Raw genomic sequence first — 27,067 nt, 5'->3', positions numbered from 1 at the left:
ATCTATTTATGGAATAAACAGATCAAATATTTAACATAAATTTAATCTCCAGTCAAAATATTTATGGAGTTGACAAATGAATTTCGATTATAAAACGTAATCTACTTACAGAATATAACTCGTGATTAGATCCGAATGCAATTTCTTAAACTGTTTCGTATTAGTACTAAATTGAAATCATAAAATCAGAATGAATATTTAAGTTAAATTCTCAGAAGATTTGGAACTCTTATGTAGATTTATAGAATTAGAATATAAATTATTATTCCATGGGGTTTCATTACTGTAAGCCGTGTAAGGGTTTAAGCTCGAAAGTCGTGTATAAATTTTATTCTATCGCATATTATCTGGAATTCCTAAGGAATTTTGAATCATTCACAAAATTCATTCGAAATATTAATACAATAAATATTAAGTTGCATTATCAAGTTATAATTGATGTGATTAATTAAAGTAATATTACATGTATAAATTAATCTTAACGTGATACGAAATGGGAGAATTCACAATGAAGCCAAAAACAACTAATGATGCAGAAATGATGTTCAACTAAACATGCGAAGTCTCGAATTAAGTAAAACGTAATTAATTAAAAAGTAAAGTTTCGCTATACGGCAAACGGTGTATAGGCATCTATAGAAACTTATTCGCTCTATAATATTAGATAAAAAAAGCAATGAGTAAATAAGAAAATTGAATATTTACATTCCAAGTATTATGAACTTGCATTCGATAATGATACTAAAAGTTCACGCGAATGACATTTTTGTCCACTTACAATTCTTTAAATTCAAATAATTCACGAATTTCACGAATGCGAAAAAAAATTTAATCGAATGATTTCCAGATGTTCAAAAATTAATTGGGAGTAAACATGAGAAATGTTAACACAAATGTTAATTGTATCTTCGCTTAGGAACTAATGAAGCAAATGAGAATAATATATATTCAGTGTAGCAGCGCAATGGCATCCGCAGTGACATGCCGAAGATTCCAATAGAAGTATTAAAAACCTTTAAAAATTTTTGAAGAAGAAACCTATACGACTTTATTAAAATAATTAAAATTTTAAATCTAAAAATATTGATAAAAAAATAATTTAAATCTAAAAAGCACAGAGGTTTTAGAAATGGGCTGCATCATAAAAATCATGTGTAAATGATTCACTGCAGCTGCTATAATAATTTACCGATCACACAATTTATTTCTTATGAGTTACTAAATTGATTCTACTCCTGCGATTTTCTTGGCCAGTATTTTTGTCATTATTTTAAAGATTTTGTGATAATAGTTCACAATCATTATATCAAGTTTTCAATAGCACTTATGAGTGTTGTCGAGATACTCGTTTAAATATCGTAAAATTTGGAACATTCATGTGAGTATAAATGGTAAATATTTCTGGTTTGTTAAACTTTCACGATTCTTCAGCGATGGTACCGTTGGAGAAGGATATGCCCTGTAAAATTCCCAATGAATTGATTAAACTTAGTATAACAATATGCAGTGAATCATAATATTAAGAAACAAGAACAGATATAAATTCAATACAAGTCAAGTCATCAATAGTTGTAATTTCCAAACATAAAAATGTCAATAAATTATTTTTAAAATATATAAAATAAACAACAATTCATGTTAAAAGAATTCTGAATTTGACCTTTTCAATTCAAGGTTCAGAAAAATAGCATGATATTCTTGTCATTATATCATTGTCTTATTATCTCGAAATTACATTGTCACATACAGCGCTATCATAAATAGACAATCCCAAACAGACACATTACACCAAAACCTGAAACCATCCATAACTGACAATCCTATATAGAGACGCAACATCAAACATGCAGCCATCCATAACAGACAATCCTATATAGAGANGCAGCCATCCTTAACTGACAATCCTACATAGAGACGTAACACCAAACGTGCAGCCATCCACAACTGACAATCCTATTAAAAGACTCACTCGTAATGATGGCCGCCTCATGGACATCCGCCTGTTACTTTCGACCAGCGCCATTACTGTGCTGCGCCTTCTGTTTACTGTAAATTTATAACAATGTTATTATAAATAATTATTTTAAGTTTAAAGCGAATTTATTATAAATAATTACTGTAAGTGTAAAACAATGTTAGTACAAATAATTACTTCAAGTTTATAGCGATGTTATTATAAATAATTACTCAAAGTTTAAAACAATGTTATTATAAATAATTAGTCAAAGTTTAAAACAATGTTATTATAAATATTTTAACGTGATTTCGATATCGCCCCAATAGGAATGACAATAAAATACAGAAAAAATTTGTTTTTCAGGGCTTTAGCATCTAATTTAGAATGAAATGAAACATATGAACGAGGTCGATTGTGTTTACACCAGGTTCATTATATATTGAGATGATTCACGAAGCACAATCATGCATTGAATTTGCCGTTCTTGTTTGACATAAGACATACTCATCAGTATGATCATAAAAATTTATCCTTACTGTAATAAAGGAATAATTTATTGTCAGTTTACGGGTGTCAAGACACGTTTATTGATATTAGCAAGGTGCCAACTCAATTCGATTGCCATATCAAACTGTATATTTAGCTGTCATAACCGTCAATTGTCCACTCTAAAACCACAATCGTCAAGTTGCCAGTTCAGTTGTGATAAAATGTGAAGTGATCAATTCACTTGTCAATGCGTCATCAACATCATCTTCATGAAGCAGTCACTAATTCTTTTGTCCTTTAAAGTCATCGTCGAGCTGTCATACTATCAATTGGTGTGACTGTTAAACTCAAGATAGTTGTTACCACTACGCTGCCATATCACTGTTATTAATGTTATTAATCTATTAATCCCATCTGTCAACTCTGTGTCAATACCCAGCTGTTAACTCTGTGTCACCAGCCATCTGTCAACTCTGTGTCACCAGCCATCTGTCAACTCTGTGTCACCACCCATCTGTAAACTCTGTGTCAATACCCAGCTGTCAACTCTGTGTCACCACCATCTGTCAACTCTGTTTCACCCCCATCTGTCAACTCTGTGTCAATACCCATCTGTCAACTCCCTGTCATCGCCAGCTGTCAACTCCCTGTCACCACCCAGCTGTGAACTCTGTGTCACCACTCAGCTGTCAACTCTGTGTCACCAGCCATCTGTCAACTCTGTGTCACCAGCGATCTGTCAACTCTATGTCAATACCCATCTGTCAACTCTGTGTCACCAGCCATCTGTCAGTTCTGTGTCACCAGCCAGCTGTAAACTCTGTGTCACCAGCCATCTGTCAACTCTGTTTCACAACCCATCTGTAAACTCTGTGTCAATACCCAGCTGTCAACTCTGTGTCACCACCCATCTGTAAACTCTGTGTCAATACCCAGCTGTCAACTCTGTGTCACCACCATCTGTCAACTCTGTTTCACCCCCCATCTGTCAACTCTGTTTCACTTCCCATCTGTCAACTCTGTGTCACCACCCAGCTGTCAGTCAACTATGTGTCACCAGCCATCTGTCAACTCTGTGTCACCATCCAGCTGTCAACTCTGTATCACCACCATCTGTCAACTCTGTTTCACCTCCCATCTGTCAACTCTGTGTCAATACCCAACTGTCAACACTGTGTCACCAGCCATCTGTCAACTCACGCTCTTCATTGCTAGGGTCGCCCGACATTGACCCTCCGACGCGTTTGAGGAAAGCGTCGTCGAGAGACACGACCGCGGGCTTCGCGCGACTGCTCGCAATGTTCGCCATCGTCCGCCGGCGACTCGAGAAGTCCGTTGCCACAGACTCACCAACCTGCTGTCAACATGATGAGGAAAATGTCACCACGATGTGGCAACGAGGCAACAGTCGTTGACGAGGAAACTTCTACGCAAATAACCAGTTGTTGGGAAGTTATTTTAAATAACACGACATTAATAACCAGCTATTTGGAATTTATTCTAAGAAACAGGATAAAAATAACCAGATGTTTGGAATTCACTTGGTGCAAAATAACCAGCGAAAAATAACCAGTATTTATAAGCAAGTCAAAATTGACTTGATTATAAATAACAGTTTATCAATAAACTCATGAAATAAATTATGGAAATATATTTCTTGTATATTAAATGAACTAAGATTATTGATGTTTTTAGATTCTCACCTACTTCGTTGAAAGTCTGAAGCTTTTCAATTGAAGCTTTTTATTATATGGTAAAAATGACACTCGCTTAATTAATTTTAAATATTGATAACTAAAAGTATTATCCACAAAGATATCGAAGCCAATCACCTCCGAGTTTTGAGGATCACTGATTTTCTGCAATTTTTTGGCGTAGTTGACCGCAGTGCTTGCGGACATCTCGACATTTCCCTCCATCGTCATTCGTTGCTTTTCCTGAAAAAATGCCCTCAACAGTAGAGTTTTGTATGCAGATCAAAGCAGTAAATTATCAACTCATTAAAATTTGGATATGTTTCGATACTTCAGTTGTTAAGTGCATGAAATATTGCTAGAGTTTATTAGCGCACTCTAAACGGACCGGGAAATGAATAACGAAACGTCTAAAAACTATGATGAAAAAGTATTTGTGCTTAATATATTTTCTCAAAAGTAGCAAAACGTAATTCCGCCATATATCCCATTTCCCTAGTTAAACAAAATAGTTTCTCAAATCGTTTTCAAATCAAACAAATCCTCAAGAATTTGTCATAATTTTAATGTTTAAATTCAATACCAACTAAAAACCATTAGAATGGTATAATTGGTTTTATTCACACCTTATTTCCGCACGATATATCGATGGAGGAAATGATCTGCGAGAAGGTGGCAATGCGATGGAAGAGCATCGCCGTGAACTGCACTGCCATCACACAGCCGAAGAAGATCACGAACAGGAACCCAATGGGCTCGAGGTGGACGAAATCTTGCGCGATTTCGATCTGTAACGAAAATTTAGTAACGCGGTTTGCAAAACATACATCCATCGCCTCATCTTTTAATTGGTAATTAAAATTTATAAATCGTAAGCCAAACTTTTATTCTATAGTATTGCGGTGTGCAAAACATACATCTATCGCCTCATCTTTTAATTTGTTATGAAAATTTATAATTGATAAACCGAATTTTTATTCTAAGCGAATTTGTCGCTTTTTCAATAATAACTTTGAAGTGAACTTGCAAAAGAAGATGCGATTTCAAATTGAAAAGATGTTAGTTCGGCACACACAACACAGCATGGATGGGTTCATTATTATACAAGTGCTTATATTTTCAAACAATATTATTCATTTTCTTTCGTTAAACGTCTTCACTAATGATAGTGAAAATGCGGACATGACGTTCAGTAAGAAGCAAAGCCCGACATGGATGAAATTTAAGATATGATTAGATAATTGTTAGTGTACGTATTGTGTATATTGTGCAACTGTTTTTTAATAAAATCCCAGGTAAATGAAATACCTGGGTGGACATATCTTCACTGTAGACGTATGTGATGTTGTTTTTGACACCGATGGGCCAGTTGACGTACAGGACGTCTTGGTTAGCTTGCATCAAGAAAATTATCACAATGAATATGGCATTGATCATTGTAAATGAGAACACAGCCATGTTCCTCAGGTCCAGCAATTCTTGTTTCGCCTTTGCCTGAAACGAGAGCAGCATTAAAATTTATTAAAAACGGTGGTTTATGAGTTAATGGTATTCAGATTGATTGGCGAATATAATTTGCTGAGTATTAAGCAACTTCTTTGCCAGCAAATGGTTTAATGTATATGTTATTGAGATGGATGTCACAAATGATAACAAAAAGGTTTACCAGTTAATGATACCATCTTTGTTATTTTTTTAAACTTATTTATAGCAGTAACCAATTAATTCACCACTTTATAGTCTCATTTATCGTATTTTGACTAACGAACCAAGTGATAATCGTTGTATCACTTTATGGTTTGCCGGTATATCATAGCCTTTTTATCCGTCTCCTTCCATTATTAACTCTCTCTTCAAATAAATGATATTATTAAAAATGTAATAATATAGATTTATTTCACTCTTTATGAAGTAACATAGGAAATTTTTAAAATTGGAAAATGAGGGAAGGGAAGAATTTAGTGGAATGCGACTGAGAAGCTTATGAAAACTATTAGATGAATGTAGTAATAAAAATGATAATAGTACAGAGTAATAATATGAAATTAAAATTAATTTAAACGGAAGAAAGTGTAGGTACAATCATGACTTATGGCTTTCCCGAATCAAAACTCCTAATTAACCCCTTCGATTCAAGTATGATTATCATATATTTAGAACATTACTTTGATCATTACTTTTCTTAAATATGCACTTCGCCAAAATCTCACGATCTTTGGGATCAATATTTTAAATGTCATATATGCCGATGCACGATGTATACTGATATATAAATACTATATACACCTTCATCTTTATTCTTCTTCATAAATACTATATACACCTTCATCTTCATTTTCTTCATAAATACTATATACACCTTCATCTTCATTCTTCTTCATAAATACTATATACACCTTCATACCTCGCTGTCCTTGTTCTTGTCGAGGGGCTTGAGGTATCGCTCGATGAGGTCCTGCCAGAACGTGACCTCCTGCTTCGTCAGGAACTCCACCTGCCCATCCGTGTGTCCTCCCGAGGCGTCCTTGTGGCCCAGTTTACCGAAGACGTTCTTGTCTTCCATCCAGTATGGATTGATCAAGTCGTTCCTCTCATCCTTGGTTGCTGATAAACAATCAGTTTCGTCAATAGGGATGAAGATTTATTTTGTTTACCTGAAAACCTCTCCGCTAATTTCTTCTTTATGTATAATAAAAACAAAAGTATTCGTTTTACTATGGCAAAAGTATTCTGTTCAAATGAATGTCGATGTGGAATCATTTCCAGGATAAAAATGACACCTATAGTATATCAACGACACTCTTGACGCTATTTTTAATATTTTTTTGTGAATTTAAAAAAAATCGGTGATTCTCGCTATGAATTAACTAACTGGAATACTGCCACCGAAAAATATACGACTATATATTTCCAACGTTATAATATTGAATCAACTGCATTCTATTTGGAAGTTCAACCAGAAATTTTTGTATTCCTTCTATTAAATTGTTCAGTGTGAAATTTATTGAAAACCAAAAGACTTGACTTACATGTTTAATGACGGTAATCAAGAAATTCCTGATATTAAATTTTTTTAAGGATATTGTCATCTTATTCAATTTTTTTAAGGACATGGTCATCTCGCCGAGGACGCCACATTGAATGGAAAAACCCTATAAATAAACCTATTTTTGAAATGGCATAAAAATTAACACAGTATATTAAATAGCTATAAATTTAATATCAAAGTTAACGTATGCTCAACTTAGCATTTTTAATTGAAACAGCGTGCATACCAGACTTATAATTAAGTTATGCGACATCTATGCATGAACAATGTACGTGAAATTTGTTAATAGAGTAAAAAAATATTTAAAGATATTTTGAATCAAGGGCAATGCTAGTCACTTAAAATTAGTCGAAAATAAATTACGAGGTAAGGTTTTTTTAGCGTAAATCAGTCACCGGATGCTTGACTCTCTTCGTCACTGTAGACGGGGTCAGCGTGTGCCACAGTCTCCACGTGCAGGTCTGAACTCCTGTTGCTGCCACGAGGCGTCATGGTCGAACGCCTTCGCTGAGTGGTCGGTGCCATGCCGAGGTGCCTGAAGGTTATTAGTTGTATTATTGATATTATTATTACTATTATTGTTATGATTATTATTAATATTATTATCATTATTACTATTATTATTATTATTTTTATTATTATTATTACTATTATTATTATTATTATTATTATTAGACTCTTGATTCTTATTGTCGTGGATATAATTTGTATTATTTTCATTATTATTATTTATGTTTCTGCAGAACTTTGAGGGCACGTTACATACTGAAAGTTACGTTAAGCTAAAAGCTTGTATAAAAAATGTAGAAAAAGTATAGGAACGTATATATGTACAACAGCTAAATGTGCTACGAAATAGTTCGGGACGAAACACCGGCACCGAAAGAGAATAGAATTTATGAAAACTCTGATATAAAAATTATCCCGAGTCATTTAAGACAAAATAATTTATTGATAATCGCCCTAGCTAGGGGTAGGAAATTGCATCCGCAAAACCCACTTAGCTAGTGGTTCTGTCAAAAATTGAAAATTACCACTAGTTTGTAGCCGTCAGTTGTGTCCGATTTAATTAGTAATACCTCATTAACTGAAGACTACAGTTGAAGATCAGTCATGCTTGCTATTAATTATATTATAACAAATTCATTGCGTAATTCATCGAGTAATTTACAACTGGTTATGCCTATTATCTCTTAGAGATGAACTATCAATTAATTCAAAAAAGTTCAACTTAAAAATTTTGATAAATCTTATCAATGTTTTCAGAGAATGGCATCTGTCTTTTAATTTTTCTACCATCTACTGGCTCTCAACAGAGCTACCATGCAATTCCAAGTTCCAGTCCTTATAACATTGCTCTGCACCATTAACTTCGCAGCTGCTTGTACCTCATCTATTTGCTCATTTAATGAGAAAAACAAATTTTACGTACATTTTAACTCAATTTAATCATGCATTCTGCTTGAGGCCGAATGTATTCTGGCTCTTGAAGCCGTTGAGGCCGAAATAAATTTTTATTTTGCAAATATTTCAACTCAGTTTTCTATACATTCTATTTTTGTTCAATAAAATATATATAACTCACGCTTCCATACTGTCGAGTAGCTGTTGAGACCGAGTAGCGTTTTGAGACCGAAATAAATTTTTATTTTACAAATATCTCAATACAGTTTTTTGTTCAATAAAATATATTTTAACTCACGCTTCCATGCTGTCGAGTTGCTGCTTTCTTTTGACCGCTGTGCCTCTTGAGACCGTTGAAGCCGAAATAAATTTTTATTTTACAAATATTTCAACTCATTTTTCCATACATCCTGTTTTTGTTCAATAAAATATATTTTTACTCACGCTTCCATGCGGTCGAGTTGCTTCTTGAGGCTGTCGACAGATCTAAGGATGTGTTCGGACATGTATCCTTTGTAGCAGCACATCTTCCTGAAAAAGCCAGCCATGCCGGAGTCACCCTGACCGTTGCCAGTCAATGAAGCCATCCAGCCTGTCTGGGCCTGCTTCTTCTCGGCCTCCTCTAGTTCTTTTTTCTCTCTTTCCAGCTCCTTAGAGATAATTTTAGTCATAGTAATAAATTCAGCACATACTTTTCATTACACAGGATTCATTTAATGGAAAATCTGTCTATAATTTTTTAAAATTCCTCATTGCTCCTTGTCGATCTTGTCAAACGAAACAAATTTGAAGGTAAATCCAAATTTTTTGAAGAATCATCTTTATCTTATTGTTTCTTATTTGAAAACATTTTAAACAATATTGTTCTACATGAAATAATAATTTCAGGTTACATTTAACATTATTTAATAAATATTTGAAGATGACCCACTTCCTTGGATTTCTTGACAGGAACATCTCTTGTGCCCCACGAGACGTCGTTGAGGTTGTAGCAGGAGTAGATCTGCAGGAGGAGGTACATGGATGGCACCACCAGGTAGTAGACGAGTCCTGAATAATGAGCAAACTCTGCATTAATTAAAATCTATATAAATTATTTACGTCTTTATATTGTTTAACGTAGGTATATATCGACGTCAGTATATATTTGCGTCTGTATATAACTTGGCGCAGTATATACTGGCGTCTGTACATTATGGTGTCAGTATATATTGATGTCAGTGTGTATAGATATTAGTATATATTGGTGTCAGAAAATATTAACGTTTGAATATTTGAGGTCAGTATAAATCATATAAAATGAAGTCTTTATTAATGGAAAACTGTTAAGGAATTACTTTATTAGCTAATCCATATTACCTAAATGCAAAGTTATCACGAGAACAGAATAATTTGGATTTTCAAATATTTTAAAAATAGCATAAAATTGTTAACGTATTACACATCAATTGATTGGCACGCTAAATCATCTAGATTAATAATTATATCGAACTTTCTCTGCCAGTGGCACGTTAAATCATCTAGACTAATAATTATATCAAACTCTCTGTGCCAGTGACACGTTCAATCATCTAGATTATTAATTATATCGAACTCTGTACCAAGAAGTGGCAAGTTTGGAAATGGTTATGAATTGGTTATGAAAAATTCACCAAACGCACCAGTAGGGAGGCACCAGAACTCTTGAGGATGCAGCATTGCAGTGATTATGAAGGACGCCGCCGTGGCGAACAGGAACAGAGATGAAGGAGTCAGAAGTCCCTCTTCCATGATGTTCAGAGCGAGAGCCACGGCCACCGCGCACATGAGTAGTGCGTATATCGCTGTCAGCACGTACGCTAGCTTGATCTGCGACATATTTCATGAATAAATGCTGAAAATATTCTTATAAAATGTGAGAATTATGGGAGAATTTATGCATTTTGGAATAACACATATAAGAAACAATGAAATTTAACTAGGCAGAAATTATTCCCGATGTAAATTTTTTCTGAATTTTTAAATTAACAACTGAGTTAAGAGAACTTTGCTTAAATTCAGCTCGTACTATCATGTGGTGACAAAAAAGTGACTTTTGTTCGAATATTTTATCAGCATGTGGTCATGAAGGCCAGGAGGGAGATGAAGGCTGCTCACCTGAGTCGCGGACTTGGCGAAGAAGCAGGTGATCATGAAGGCCAGGAGGGGGATGAAGGCTGCTCACCTGAGTCGCGGACTTGGCGAAGAAGCAGGTGATCATGAAGGCCAGAAGGGGGATGAGGTTGAGCACCAGTGCCCATCCGTTGCTCATGCCGAAAGCGGCGCTCAAGGCACCCACCAGCATCAGGAAGATGGTCCCGGGGCCCACGACTGTTCCAAGCATCAGCATCATCTGCAAATTATTCATGGTTGTGATTTTTTTGTTAACCACAATTTGTTGGTACAATAAAGTTGTCGAGATTTTATCTGCCTATAAAATCATATCTATTATCCATCTGAAAACTTGCTTCTTGGTTCATGCCATTAGAATGTGAGTAATGTGAGTTAGCCCTTGATAGAGCTTGATAAAAGACTAAGAAGATTAATAAAAGTTATGACTGGAAATGGATTCTTGATAACATCACGAGGACTCAACTGCAAAAGCTGAGAACAAGCACTAAAAATGAAGAAATTAATACAAAAATGGAAGCACGATATATTACGTACAATATCATTTGAACTCCTTGTACCTGGTAAAGAATGTAGAGCATGGAAATGTTGTCGTTGATTTTGACTGTGATCTTGTAGTCTTCAAGAACATCCATGATATTGGCCAATGTTGAAGGCACCCATCGCCGGCGTTGGTTGTAGAACTCGCCGAAGCCCTCAGGGGCGTGAGTGTAGGCGTCAGAGGCGGCCGAGTACTCGACTCGGTAGCCACGCTTCAGAAGCAGCGTGCACAGCCACCGGTCCTCCCCTGTACCGGCGATACAGTTACGTGAGGTTGGGAGCGTGACGGAAGTTTTTTAGAGAGATAATAGATAATATCTAATAGATGTTTGCTTCAATAGAGCAAATATCTATTGGAGTTTGGAGTAATGTTTGTGTGTGTTTAAGTTCGAAATGTGGTTAATATTACGCTAATATGGGTTAATGTTGAACGCTTATATATTTACTTGGCACTTTAAGAATTACGTGATTTTGGGGAAGGGTGGAAGTATTGGGGTGGGGAAGTATTTATGTTAAGTATCAAGCACATACTTAACATAAAGAATACACAAGTTTGGTGAGGGTGGAAATGTTACACTTTGAAAACGTGAAGAATTACGAGAGTTAGTGGGTAAGATGGAAATGTATAGCTTTGATTCGATATACATTTCTCGCGTTAATAATAACACAAATTTGGGGCAGGATGCAAGTGTTATGCTACGTTATATACTTAACTCTTGAAGAATTTAGTGATTTTGATGGTAGGGTGGAACTGTAGCGATTAAAAATTAATTTCGCTTCAAATAAAGAAGTAGGGAGTCATGTCGCTAAAGCTTTATTTCAAACATTAGTTTCTGTGAGAGCAAGTCAATTTGTGAGCATGGTGAATTATAGAACAATTCAATTGAAGAGCACTGTGAATTAGAGAGTAATTTAATTAAAGAACAATTCAATTAGGGAGCATGGCGAATTAGAGAGCAATTCAATTATAGAGCATGGCCAATTCTAATCCAGAATGTCATGACCATACAGTGACAAAACATTCATCCCGGAACAACAGAACATGTTGATATTTCTGAATTTGAGGTATTTTTTAACCCTTTTCGGACAGTTTATAAAGTTATGCCTCAACTTAGTACGATTTTCAAATTGCAAATAATGCAGTCTTTCGTGGTTAAGCAATATATTGATCCTGCCGTAGTGTTTATGGAGTAATAAGAACACATTGTCCATAATTTACTTATTGCGTTAGTGGTAAAATCCTTTCCACGTACTAATAAAAAAGACATTAATGATCGAGGAATATTCATAAATTTTAATAAAAATTATAGTGAGCAAGCTAACCTTGATCGTACTGCACGTAGTGGCGGGCTCGGTTGGACACAGTCGTGTACTTCCTCATGACGCTGTCGTCCATGAGAGCTCGGCCTCTGAAGAGTGAGAAGCACCCCGGGCTGCAGAGCACGCAGCCAATCATGTGCTCTGTAGCTTTCTGCAGCCAATGGCCGATAGCGTACTCAAACTTCTGGTACCACACCATCATGCCTGGAATTGAGAGTTGCAGAACATAAGGGTTGTAATATTTTTGAATACATATACATAGGTCATAATTTAAATATATTATCGGAGTCTGAGGTTTAAATATTCAGAAGAGCTAGATGCTGTACCAAACTTACAATTTATATTTATATTGAAATAATTCGAGGAGAAGTACAGATAACAGTATGTACATGATTGATTTCCGTTTTTCACAACTTCTCACTGGGTAAATATTAGAGATTACCTATGGACTTCATTCATAATGTCTTTAAATTACTGATTTTCTTCCACATTGTAAGTTAATTTTAGAACTGCATTCAAATAAGAGCTGAATTAGACTCTAGCTTATCCGCTCTCACTTTTGCCCACAGGATTCAAGCTTAGCCCAACAATATAAGTCCATTTATCCAACAAATTGCCATAAGAAAACAAAATAAGTCCACTTACCGCTGTTCACAGTATTCGAGTGTAACCCAACAATATAAGTCCACTTATCTAATATATTGCCTGAATAAAAAAAAATAACTCCACTTACCGCTGCCCACAGTATTCGAGTGTAACCCAACAATATAAGTCCACTTATCCAATATATTGCCTGAATAATAAAAAATAACTCCACTTACCGCTGCCCACTGTATTATAGTGTAACCCCACAATGTAAGTCCACTTATCTAATATATTGCCTGAATAAAAACAATAAGTCCATTTAGTGCTGCCCACAGTATTATAGTGTAACCCCACAATGTAAGTCGACTTACCACTGCCTACAGGATGGATGCGGCCACAGGCAGCCCCGAGGTTGGTATCCTTCTTCATGAGGTCGACGAGCATGCGGACGGACCTTGCCGTGAAGTCGATGTCGCCATCTAGCGCGAGTAGGTAGGTGTTCTCGGCGATAACTTCTTTGCGTTTTAGCGAAAGCGAATCTTGGTCCATGAGTTTGAAGCCCAACAGGTAGTACATGTACATAACCTAATGGAAATTTTGTTGTTTATCAAGGAAAATGTCTTCTTCGGCAAACACAGGTGTTTCAACGAAAGCGAATCTTGGTCCATGAGTTTGAAGCCCAACAGGTAGTACATGTACATAACCTAACGGAAATTTTGTTGTTTATCAAGGAAAATGTCTTCTTCGGCAGCCACAGGTTTCAATCTGAGTTATTCTCGTGTACAAAAATGTAAATTTTTTATTGAACTGTCATGATAAAAGTTTTAACGTAACGGGTTAACTTCATCGTTTAATTTTTTAAGTCCTCTACTGGTTTTAAAGATAAATCTAACATTCGTTAGAGAATTCTAACTTCACAAGAAACGACTGTTAGCCATTCAACTATTACCAAGAAGAAATTAAATAGTTAATTTTTACCACACAAAATTCGAGCATAACCAATCCTTTATGATAAAGTCATATGTTATTAATTTTTATGAGACAACACTATAATCAAATGTGACTATATTGGCAATTGATGAACTTTCTATTCGACAAGTGAGAGATGATGGATTTAGACTTAATATTTTAAATGATGAAAATACCAAACATTCCGACGCAAAGAACAAGTAAAATATGCATTCGTCTTACCCGGCCATCGTATTTTTATGTGCGATCTTCTATTTCTTTTTGAGATGGTATACAAAATTAAAATTCTTTAAGTTTAAGTCTGAAACTAGGCGTTTTTAGAGATGCCTAATTTACATATCCAATTAGAAGCAAATTACGATACCATTAATGGTTATATAATTACAAAATTACAAAAACCCATGCGACGTAAAATTCTCTTAAATCATGAATTCGTCTTACCTGACTCCACCTTTTCTTGTGTCTGATCTTCTGCTTGTCTTTGAGATGGACGATGAACTTGGTTTTTCCAGGCAAGGTCCAGACCAGGCGTCCCCCGTAGGGTGTCGGGTACCGAGTGGGTGGCCGCAGATGCATGATCGTCTGGTGGATGTAGGAGGCCGCTTCATCCATGCATCCTAGCAGCTCTCGCACGAACCCGTTCACCACGCAGTAATCTGCCTCAGGATCTGGCAGCTCGAAGGCGTCGTCGAAAAACACGTGAGCTGTGAAGGCAATAAGTTGATTTTTGGAGAACTAGAAGGCAGAAAAAGATCAGAAGACCATTTGTATATATGGAGTATATATTCCGAGATTAATAATCACACGATATAAGTGATCTCAGCTCATGAGCTGTAAGTGAGCTGTTCTTATGAATAAAATAATTTGAGATCACTAATTAATAGCTATAAATGACATCAGATGTGAAGGAAAACTATACTCGTTGTAAGAATGATACGAAGATATTAAAGATAACTCACTCTCGAAATTAAAGTTAACTCACTCTCGAAATTAAAGATAACAAATCACTCTCGAAATTAAAGATACGTAACAACTCACTCTCGAATTCGTAGTAATCAGGGTCCTTCATTCTAAGAAAATTCCTTGCAAGGCGTCTGGCTGACTGATCTTCATCAACCCTCAAGACGCTTTTGAGGAACTCCATCATTTCCTCGGAGTTTTCATGCCACATTGTGGCGCAGGAATAGATTCTTGTGGTGTGGTCTGATTCCTGGATATCATCGAACGCAGCGAATCCAGGTGCAAGCTGCACAAAAGAATGGAAATATATCAATTCTGTAATACATACGATGCTTGAATTCTTCCGATTAAGCCTGATCTCAAACAATATCTCAAATGATACGAGTACATTTACTTGCATATGGTCATGTAAGCACCGTAAAGTAACAAAAATTTCCCCCATTAACGCTGATACCTTGACATCTTCCTTGTCATCTGCTGCCATCTTTTTGTTATCCTTATTGGCAAGCTCGTTTCGTCTGCGGTTCATAACCAAGCTTTGGTCGATCAAGAGGGAATCGTACATTGGCGTAACAAACATTTTCTCAGTTTTGGCGAGGGGCTCGCGCTTCGGCGTCCAAATGTGCAGTGTGATCCATGTTTGTGAGAGCAGCCACAGGAACCACAGCAATGAAAACTACCACAGAACATGAAAAAGAGCGGCGCTTTAATCGATAGTAAATTTGTAAATTCGATTCGTTTGGGCCGCCATTAATAAGTAATAAAATAGGTACAATAGATAATGTATAAAATATATTCGCCGTACACTGACTATGATCGTATCCGTAAACACATTAGCACAGCCCTAATGGAAAAAGTCACTTGTATATGATTGAACACAATGTGATCCTCGCGTGCAAACTAACTTCGATACGAATTGTTAAAGACATCAATACAAGACTAGAACACGATGAGTTCAAATTATCGAGTCTGACATTTAATGATGAGTTCAAGACTTCCAATGAACATCAAAACTCGAAGATTTCAAGTTATCAATTCTCACATTTTCATTGTAATTTCTCGACATCTAGTCAAGACCAGAACACGAATTATTCAAATTAGTAAGTCTGGGATCATCATGGTACATTTACGATATAAAATCTCACTGCAAAAATTAGTAATTTTACGATATAAAATCTCACTGCAAAAATTAGTAATTTTATGATATAAAATCTCACGTCAGCCACGAAGAAGTCAAAGACGCTGGTGCCCTGGTCATAGGTCCAGAAGACATAGCCGAAGACGTTAGGGTAGGCGCAAGGGTTTTCAGTGCGAGCTCCACACATGAGGATCAACGTGCATACCGTCGTGGGCACCACCAGTGTCACGGGCAGCGAGAAGCTAAACTCTTGCATCGAAATCTTGCACACGAACTTGCCTGGGAGAATGAAGGCCGAGGAGTTTTAAATATGCTGAATGCGATATAGAAAACATAGTCGTAAAAAGTGCACCGCTATTTTAGTAATGACCTCATTTATCAGAGTACCTGCGAGGAACACATCTTATGGAGTAATTTTTGAGTAAAATAACAGCTGGTGTCTTTACAGACAAAGGAAAAAATTGTTTCAGACACACGGAGCTAAATGATTGGTGATGAGATTAAGTGCATTATATTTGTCTCACAATACTAAGCGGAGTGCTGTAAATAAAACGAAAACTCTATCACTAAAAATGTTTCAAGCATTTCATATTATAGCGTTGAACTACTAAATATGTCAATCTTGGAATGCTTAGCAGAGTGAATGTTATCCTGATGTATAATTCACGTAAAGCGTATATTACCGAACTCGTAAACTTTTTAACTTTTTTTATGCCTTCTACTGTTACAATCTTTCAATGGAATTTCTATTTGGAAGTCGCAGATTACAGTGACAATAATTTTTAATAAAAATTGAACTCGGGACAATAAATATTAGTTAAAATTACTCTCGGGACAATAATTCTGAAGTAAGAATTACTCTCGGGACAATAATTGTGAAGTAAGAATAACTCTCGAGACAATAATTCTGAAGTAAGAATTACTCTCGGGACAATAATTCTGAAGTAAGAATTACTCTCGAGACAATAATTGTGAAGTAAGAATTGCTCTCGGGACAATAATTGTGAAGTAAGAACTACTCTCGGGACAATAATTCTGAAGTCTTACTGAAGATGTAGCAAAGATACGCTGCCAGCATCTGCGCTAGGAAGAAGTATACCGGAGTGTTGCCATTCTGATCGATCGGCGTAGGTTCCTGTAGAAACAAAATCCATAAAAATTTACATGATTGATGAATGCTAGGAATTATTGCGGAGAAAATTTATGGTTAAAAAATTACACTTTATCTTATACCTATTTCGGAGAGATTTTTTATATGTTTTATTATTATATTCGTGTAGCCCGTCACTAGGAATCTGCATGAGGTACTCACTTGTAGAGGCACTCACTTGTAGAGGCACTCACCTGTAGAAGTACTCACCTGTAGAGGCACTCACCTGTAGAGGCACTCACCTGTAGAGGCACTCACCTGTAGAGGCACTCACCTGTAGAGGCACTCACCTGTAGAGGCACGATGTCTGCCATGGAGCTGCCGGGCAAGACGCTCTCGTCCTGTAGCGGGATGCGTGTCTCTGTCGCGTTCAGGGAAACCGCCCTGAGAAACAATGCAATGCAAATTTATTTTTAAATATACTAATTTACTTATAATGATTATGACTATTTAACTTCAAAAATACTAATGTTCGTATTCACAAAAATGTGAATGTTTATTCTCATCAAACCAGTGGATTAATACAGTTTTCAATCAAGTTCAAAACTGAGTGAATTTGAGAAGAAATGTAATTTTACATCTCAACACAATTTAGAACTAGAAATAGAGTTAACAATTCTGACGAGTAAACGTTCTATTCTGTTTAAAAAATCCATCTTTTCTGAGCTAGGCATTAAATAAATGAAATTAAATCAAACAGACCAGTAATAATTAGAACTACACAGGAAATCGTCCCGCGCTCCATCTGCATGCAATTCAAGGAAGAAGTTAGGAACATGGCCTTCAGATTAATCGTTCACTCTAATCGAGGTTCGTCGCTTGGGTCGATGTTTCTAGTAAATTATGTGCATATAATTATTGATGTTTATAATTATTGATGTTTAGTACTGGAGATATACAGGCGCGTCCATACACAATGTCTATTGGACAGGTACACATCCTTGCTTTGTATTTTACGTTCGGTGGTGGGATGAAGAGGAATTTCAGATCAGTGAGAAGCGGAATTTAGTATAGATTAAATTACATCATTAATTAAGTGAAAGAAAAATATGCTCAGGAATGAGTTAACTCATTATCTCTCGAAGTAAATTGAACATCAGATCGCTTGTGGGTCCTCATTCGCCCAATTCAAAATAAGGTAATACATATTGATTAAATTAATAATGCAGTGGAATCTGATTCTTTCTAGATTATATCACATATATGCCAATGCATATTGATTGTAGCCGAACGAAATTATATCCGCTGCCAGCAGAATGAAAAATTTATTAAATGAATTATGCTTGCTATCAGAAACCAAGAATTCGCTGACACACGAAATTCAATGAAACACGAAATGATGTTCATCTCTACCACCGAGACGAAGATCAAAAACAGGGTGACGCTTACTTTCCTCGCAAGCGAATATCAAACATGACCTAATGCGGCGACAGGCCTATCCAGGCCTATTCTTCAATGCCGAAGATACTATACTAATGCTCAATAATCTCTAAGACGAATATCGAAAGCGACGTGGTGCTCACTTCTCTCCGAAACGAATATCAAAGACTATGCCGAAGTCATCGAGACGCAATCCCATGACGACGACCATGACGACGAAGTAGACGCACACTTTCAGCACGGGCACGACGAAGTAGATGACGTAGCGCGTCTTCCAGAGCCTGCGCTTGACACCGCCCAGGAACCGCACAAAACCTGAAAGTTGGAAACAGATTAAAAAATTTGAATGTTTAAATAAATTTTAAATTAAAGCACTTCAACCTAACCTGCATCATGACACATCGCAAAAGTTTAACTTTTAGGCATTGGTAATTTAAGAGAATTTTTTTGCAATTTTCGAAGTGGTGGACAGGCAAATTTTTAATTCGACTTTAGAATAGCATGTTGGAATTGAAAATTTGCGACCGCATATTTACACGTGACTTCAGAAGTGCTTATGGAAAAAATAATAAAATGTTTCGAGATGAGTGAAATTATGAATAATTAAATTACTTGGGGGAAGGAAAGCTATCTCACAATTTTTTTTAGAAAAGTTAGCTAGATTTATGATACGAGTTAATTCCAGCGTTGATACATGGCTCACTATAATATTATAGTGAGCCATGTATATATATATATATAAATATTATATTGTGGTAGTGTCAGCTTTAGTGAGGCAGATTAGCCTGTCGCCGTTTCTTAATCTCTAGACCACTTAGTCGATTTTGACTGGAATTTTCGCAACTTTTTTGCGGGTTTCGAAACCTCAAATCGCTGCTCAATATTGGTGATCTTAACCGCGCGACCACCTCGAGGCCGAGAGGCGCTCCTATACGGGAAAAGTATTTGAACACCACGAGGAAGAAGTTTTAACAATTAAAATTCATCTAATATATTTTTAATCCTATTCAACAATGCTTTTAAACTCACCCCAAGAAGATTTTGTATCAACGTAGTTCTCCCACCAGCCAAAGGAGGTAAGGAATAACGCAAAAGGGATCGCCCAGGCAGGCAGGAGCGCAGCGTCGCTCTGGAACGATAGGATCAGCGGCCAGACCACAAACCCTGTCAACTGGAACATTATGGCGACGATGTCCATTGTCAACTTGGCAGGCCTGTTTGGATCTTCGTCAGTTCTTGACAACATTCCTTGGGTGAGAAATTTCATCATTGTACAGTTCAATTCAGAATTAATTCAATAAGTAAAAGGACATAACGAAAGAAAGTGTGGACAAGATTCAACTCATCTCTGGCCCTTTGAATTATAAGTTATCTTATTTAATTTTAAACCTCTTGACAGTGATTTCTTATTTTTAATTATCTGAAGTATGCCTGCAAGTGCAGGATTTTGATGCCAGTATGAATTATTTATCGTTGCATTCAAAATATGATAGAAATTCAATGATTTGCATCAAACACAAAATTAAAAGAACGTGAAGATCCTCCAATAATTCTTGTTGCGCCTTTGTTATTTACTGAGCTGAATCAGAATTCAGGGCAATGGCACATTCGATTTTTTGAACTTAAAACTTGTACAAATTCTTCAGGAAATAGAAAGAGATTTGATTGGTATAAATTTTCCTATAATTTGAAAAGCTGATAGTGCTGAAATTATGATCCTTTGTTATTTGTTTATAAAACTGTTACAAATTCTTCAGGAAATAGAAAGAGATTTGATTGGTAAAACTATTACAATAATTTGAAAAACAGATAGGGCTGAAATATTGCTGCATTGTTATTTGCTACAATATTTTTACCTTATAGATTTAATCTGTACAGTACTCACCCAGTACCCCGGGCAGGACAGAAACACAGTTTGTGAGCATGGCGCCTTTGATGGAGTCCAGGTCTGGCAGAACAGCGTATATCAGCACCGCCACCCCCGCGCTGTGGCACATCTCGAAGAAGGCAACCACCAGCAGGTCAAGGTACCGGCGACACGCCACTTCTTCGGGCTTCTCGGGAATCTCTGGATCCTTTTCATAGAATTTTGTCACGAAGCCCTGAATAAAATACAAACATAGTGAATTTACGATACATTTTTTTAATTATATTTATATTTAAAAAATGAATACCTTGGTAAATCGGCGAAGATAATGCCCTACAGAGCTTCTAGGTCTAAATATCAACCACCCTCTTCAGCAAACGCATAGCTTTTGTTCCGTATCCTGCCCTTCAGTCCAAAGGGACGACATTGCAATTTTTCCTTCTGACCAAATGCTTTCACCTTGAAAAAGCACATCCGGAACGAACGTAGCATCGTCTCGACTTCAGGGACGATGAATGCGAAGAAGAGCGCCCATGCCCAAGCCACGTTCTCGTACGGGTTGGTTTCCACGGTGTATGTCGTCTTAGCATCTGATTCACAACAAAGAAAAAAAACTGGTAAAGATTCTTCCACGAAAAAATTATTATTTATGCAAGCATATCACAAAGCGAGCAGAACTCAGCGACCATTTACGCATTACGTTGCAGAGAACTCTACCAGTACTATGATAGTAGATACTACATAATGTTCCCATGTACGAGTACATATAAAGCATGTACCTAAGGCATTTACAGCTCGTGCGAGTACGAGTAGCAAATGCATGAGTATGCCTGTCTATAATTGACTAAGAAATTAAATACTTTGCCTACCTCACGTATATAAGAGAGTAATATATTGCCTGAATCTGTTACTTACTCAAAACGCTTCTGTTGACTGCTGGGCACAAGTCAGTGACTCGGCCAGGCTTGAGCTGGGCAGCCATAAGGAGCATGAGACTCTTGGCTATCAGACCGCATCCCAAGACGATCGCGAATGTCAGCAAGTAAGTCAGCAGCTGCGGTTAACAAAAGAAAACAGGCGATTATTGGTGCTGAATTATAACACCTACATTGTAACCTGCCTACATTGGAACTTACCTGCATTGTATCACTTATGGAGCCTCTTTTAGCAATCGTTTTCCATGCTAGGAATGATTGCACCAGAGGTGATCAATGATACAGTGTGCGTCATAGACGATCCTAGATTCTATTTTTATCGCTGCTTTTAGCAAGTTAAATTATGAAATAACTGTTAATTCACACGCAACTTTATGGTGTCTAGGGAGTTTTTATTTTATTTCCTCGCCGTTAGATTCACGGCCTATAGTATCATTTATTTGGGAAATGCGTTTCGGTTAGTCTGTGGGTAGATCTTATTACTAGCAGCCAATGCTAGCATATTTCAGTAGTGCTATCAACAACGGATGATCAGGCTCCACACTTTTCAAATTTCCATTAACAATTGTGCAGTGTTTTGCAGACATTCGAAATGTGCAGATACGCATATATTTTTCAGCCTGCACATTTCGAATTATTTGTCAATCGACATACAACGAACCCATAAAATTATGCGAGTTCAATGTGCTCAGCAAATAAATTTTAAAAACTTTAATTGGGGGCACAAACCAAACGACTTTGCTTTGGGTATCGCAAACGAGCCTTCACAAACTAAAATGATTGTTGGTAATTATAATTTGCAGGGTTTGTCAAACGAACCTTAGCAAACTTCAATATATGTTGTCCGAATTTATCGGAGTCTTCCGAGAAAGAGGAGATGGGGGGAGGGGGGTCCTCGAACATGTCCCAGTTCTCGGGGCGCTCGTCTGTGGGGGCCGCACTGTACAAATAAAAAACATTCTTATTAAAAATAAACACTTTACGGATGAAAAGTTGAACACTGTGCGGATAAAAAAATTGAGTGCGTTTCGGATGAAAAAAATATGCGCTTTTGTGATGAAAGTATAGTCGATTTAAAAAAAAGGAAACTTTTCGGATTAAAAAAAATTCACTTCGTAAAACTATCGAACTGCGTCGGAAGCCACACGAGTATGGAGAATTAAAAATAGAGATCAAAATCAGTTTTGATTTGCTGATTAGCACTAATTTTATACCTCAGTCGAGACCTAAACTTACTACTGACAAAAGACAAAATATCTAATTTTCATTAAAATGAAAAATATCAGCGAAATTTAGTGGAAACATAATTTTTGGCAAATTTTAGCCTTAATATTATTGAGTATTTTGTATTACTTGACAACTCATAATATCCATAAATTAATTTAATGTAACTGAGCAGCGATTTAATAAAAAACACTGTAGACAGAACTGTTAACAATCTCAATGTAATTATAGTTAAAACACGTAACGGAAAATTTTACCTTGGCGGAGGCTGACCATGCCTACCAGCAGCGTATTGCTGGAAATATTCCATGAAAACACTAGCAAAATATTTGTAATTCATTTCTGCCTCAAGAGCAGAGATTGTACTGAAGAAAAATAGAATTCCTCGATAATTTCGGGGAAATTACATTCTCGCAAACATTCACTTCAGTGTTTCTTCTATGATCTAACGTTATGAACATATAAGCGGAATGATGCACACTCACACAGACTAAGCATTTTATTCATATTTCATTTATGAATGAACCCTGTTCATATGTTAATGAATGTTCCTGTATGCTCGAAAATTGATCCGTACTAAAACTTTCCCCTAGTTTAAGTTCGGTTTGGTTAACTGCATAGTTCGTTTTGGAAAATACAGCAGTTAAGCTAGCCCTAGAGTACTAAACACAACTTTGGTTTTCAGTACCGAACAAGGAATAGAATTTGTAGAAAATTTCGAAAACCTTTCAAACTAGTCAGGTACAGAGCGGGACAACACTGCACCTCAGGGCACCACTAGCTCATCATACATCACACAGTATCGCCTACGCAGGTTTCTCAGAATCAGAAAGCGTTATATTTTTTGTTATAGTTTAATTAATTGTAAAACTTCACAAACAAGCCCAGCCTTTAGTGTTGATACGATTCAGATTAAAATTATTATATACAGGTTTTTTAATCACGTGAGCCGTATATATTTTCATAATATTTCACGTATTTAAGCGCATATCACGCCCTGCAATAGCGCTGTTATAATGCAGCTTTTTCCAAGGGAAGCGTATTTACACAGAACTCAATCATGAAGTTTGTCCCAGTAATCACCAAACTTCATTTCCAGCGACATTGGTCTTTGATTATTTGTAAATGGCTTCCAAGCTAACGAGGGATACCGAAAACTTGTAACGTAACAACCTCTCACGCAGACGACGGAAGCGTCACTGACACGTGTCAGCAGGCACCACATGCTTTTATGGGATATATTTATGTGTTGTGTACATGTATAGTAATCCTATATGCTGATATTAATTAACGGTTGTGTGGGATATATTTATGCGTTGTGTACATGTATAGTAATCCTATACGCTGATATTAATTAACGGTTGTATGGGATATATTTATGCGTTGTGTACATGTATAATAATCCTATACGCTGATATTAATTAACGGTTGTGTGGGATATATTTATGCGTTATGTACATGTATAGTAATTACATAAGGCTAATATTAACTATCAGTTGTATGAGTAATACATGAAGTTATATAGTTGTATAGTAATCCTATGCAGCTGATATTAACTAAAGGTTGTATGGGTTATGTTTATGTGTTGTAAACCTAATATACTAATTTGATACAGCTAATATCTACTAACTCTAGTATGGATTATATATATATATGGTTATATATAATTGTATACTTATCCTTTAAGGCTGATTTCAACTAACACATTTGTCAATTTTTTCCGTAATTTTTTTCAGCCGCAGTCTTAAAAAATTTATATGAACGGTAAGGAGACTTGGTTAGCCACTGCATGTTAATTCTGCTTCGCAATTAAATCTAATTTAGTACATGCGATTAGAGAAGAACCGCCTCCCTGTAACAGTTTGTATTTTGTATATATAAGTATTGAATTTAAAATATGAATAGTCGTTCGCATTTTTAATGGAGACTAGCAGGTTAACGTGCCGTTGTTGTGTGTGAAAATAAGCAGGTTAACCCCCATAATCCTGGCCTGCTCAGGAATATGGAGAATAGTTGCTATGGTAGGTTGTACAGTGTACAAGAGTGTACAGTGTACAGTGTACAGAGTACAGTGTACAGTGTACAGAGTACAGTGTACAGAGTACAGTGTACAGTGTACAGTGTACAGAGTACAGTGCACAGAGTACAGAGTACAGTGTACAGAGTACAGTGTACAGTGTACAGTGTACAGTGTACAGTGTACAGTGTACAGAGTACAGTGTACAGTGTACAGTGTAACCCCTGCTTGCTAAATATCTCCGCCAAGGGGACAGACATGACGGTATACTAAGCCTACCAGTTCTCTTTCGAGAGTTCGAACCCACAAACAAGTTCTCTCAAATTCATACGTACATTAACGAACAATTTAATTATTTAACGAATTACACAATATTTACACAATATTTATTTAACGAATTATACAATAAATGAAATGAAGATAAAGTTGAAAATGGCGTAACAAGAAATTTAAATTTTAATAAAACGGTATATGGCTTAGGATGAGATTTTGTTGGTAGCGGCCAGTGGGCTAGGTTCGACCCAAGATTAAAATCTCACCTGATATTATTTATTTGTTTATTAAGGATGTGGGGTTTTCCCCCATGTCCCCTCATACCTGTTGATGCCAGTAAGTGGAATTGATTCGTCCGCATCGTCGGATAATTCCTGGTCGCTGTCGTTGAGATCCGGGATGTGAAATCCCACATTCGGGGACCTTGCCATCTGATGAATAGTATGCAAGTGAGGTAACGTATTAAAAATGTGAAAAAACTTGAAATAGAAGATGAAATAAACCTTTGCAACGCTCGCATCCTAATTCAAATTAAGAGAAGGAAATAAGTAGCAAGCACTACTGCCATTTGCCTCGTCCTCATATGCAATGTGTGAACGATGTTACGAAAGTTTCTAAGGACAAAAACCATTTCCGCCATGCCAATATCCTGTTATATACAAGCTTTATCGCTACTGTAAGACAAAACTTCAATTAATGCCTCATATCTATTCAAGTAATAAAACCATTGCAATAAAAAAATGAAGGAAGTATGACGGGATAAGTGGTTTTTGGTCGCCAGGAGGTGTCAAGTAAAGAGATATCATGAGTATAGCGAAGAATATTTTGATAAAAACAATGTAATGCTTGACAAAAATGACGTCACATGAGGCCATTGGAACCGCTCATGTCTCATCGTGACATGTGATGATAAATGTTCAGACTGAACTTTGCTTTGAAATGAGAATGATGTGTTCACATTGTAGCTATAATAAAATGATCTAGAAACGTTAATGACACAATTTAATTAGTTTTAGAAGAAGGCTCAATTAATATTAGCGAAAACTGTTGAAGATGGTTTAATAAAATGATTTGCTTTCATGTCTATTTTGAAAATACCCAATATGAGATGGAATAACAAAAAGTGGCCTAAAATTTCAAATGAAAATATTGTAAGTTTATAAGTAAATAGCTGGATGCACTGGCTAAATTCTAAAATTGGTAAAAATGAATCTTGCTCAAACTGTGGCTGAGCAGAGTGACGTTCAGAGATAACACAGATAAGGTACCAACATGGAAAGTAATGATACACCTACACTTAAAGTCAGTAAGTTTCATTTATTTTAGTAAAAAATTCTTAAATTGATTCTACACTAAATTAACGCATTCTATGTGACATCAATAACTATTTCCGTGATATTGAATCATCTGAATTAAAGTACAAAAAGTTTGAGATTAAGGTAATTAAGGTTAAGTTTATGCTTTATAACCTTTCTCATGCAGTTCCTACAGCATTTCAAGGCTACACGAATGGCAATCGGCCGTTGTAATGCAGGCTTTTGATTTTGTTGTAAATAAAAATGAAATTCAGCATAGGAAGATTTATAGGAAATAGAGCAATTTTATTTTCAAAATAATCGAACAATTTATCTTCATTTTCAACCGCTTCGGTGCCATCACAGGTTACATTTTTTTTCTAGAAATTGTCAGAACAAAGCTCAGAAACTTTTCCAGGCAGGATGTGGAAAGCTTAAAAATTTATTTGAATTTACAGGCTGCAATAGATTTCTAAAGTTAGACTGTTATTCAAAAACTTACCTTGAAGGTTCCGGCTTCCTTCAACGCTTGAATTTGATCACTGAAGCTCCCTAAATTATTTGTTATCTACAAAAAAATTTCATGAAAAAATATACCTGAAATATAACGACATTCACAGGGCAAACAAGCAAAGAGTCTGTGGCTAGAGTATGTTTTTCAATTTAAATTAGT

The 27,067-nt window shown here is 36.1% G+C and overlaps 1 protein-coding gene across 2 annotated transcripts; it reads right to left on the bottom strand.

Annotated features, from left to right (window-relative positions):
* Positions 1-1,060: 1,060 nt before the first annotated feature.
* Positions 1,061-27,067, bottom strand: LOC108673566 (chitin synthase chs-2). 2 transcript variants are annotated; one of them, XM_018161417.2, is made up of 29 exons: positions 26,897-27,067; positions 25,424-25,530; positions 22,405-22,525; positions 21,566-21,704; positions 21,110-21,240; positions 20,669-20,885; positions 19,813-20,031; positions 18,927-19,098; positions 17,694-17,787; positions 17,301-17,388; positions 16,333-16,532; positions 15,570-15,791; positions 15,194-15,401; positions 14,597-14,859; positions 13,558-13,771; positions 12,605-12,805; positions 11,302-11,528; positions 10,797-10,964; positions 10,255-10,441; positions 9,525-9,643; positions 9,038-9,243; positions 7,585-7,724; positions 6,545-6,744; positions 5,449-5,634; positions 4,767-4,928; positions 4,279-4,383; positions 3,647-3,803; positions 1,970-2,046; positions 1,061-1,459 (listed from the first exon to the last, which is right to left on the bottom strand). In XM_018161417.2, exons 2-29 carry the CDS (start codon positions 25,528-25,530, stop codon positions 1,418-1,420), a joined length of 4,572 nt encoding a protein of 1,523 aa, XP_018016906.1. In that variant the 5' UTR covers positions 26,897-27,067; the 3' UTR covers positions 1,061-1,417. The 2 variants fall into 2 exon arrangements, with proteins under 2 accessions (XP_018016906.1, XP_047739700.1); XM_047883744.1 differs by having other exon boundaries at positions 3,647-3,800.

Source organism: Hyalella azteca, unplaced genomic scaffold (genome assembly GCF_000764305.2).
Source record: "Hyalella azteca isolate HAZT.00-mixed unplaced genomic scaffold, Hazt_2.0.2 contig1740, whole genome shotgun sequence".
Lineage (NCBI taxonomy): Eukaryota > Metazoa > Arthropoda > Malacostraca > Amphipoda > Hyalellidae > Hyalella > Hyalella azteca.
The sequence above is the reverse complement of the archived record's forward strand: the minus strand, read 5'-3'. Positions and strand labels throughout refer to the sequence as shown.

Coding starts and splice junctions, on each gene's coding strand:
- LOC108673566 (XM_018161417.2), bottom strand. CDS start 25,530: ATGGCAAGGTCCCCGAATGTGGGATTTCACATCCCGGATCTCAACGAC. Junction 20,886..21,109: donor TCCGGATGTGCTTTTTCAAG/GTGAAAGCATTT, acceptor TATTTTATTCAG/GGCTTCGTGACAAAATTCTA. Junction 17,389..17,693: donor CAGACATCGTGCCTCTACAG/GTGAGTGCCTCT, acceptor TTGTTTCTACAG/GAACCTACGCCGATCGATCA.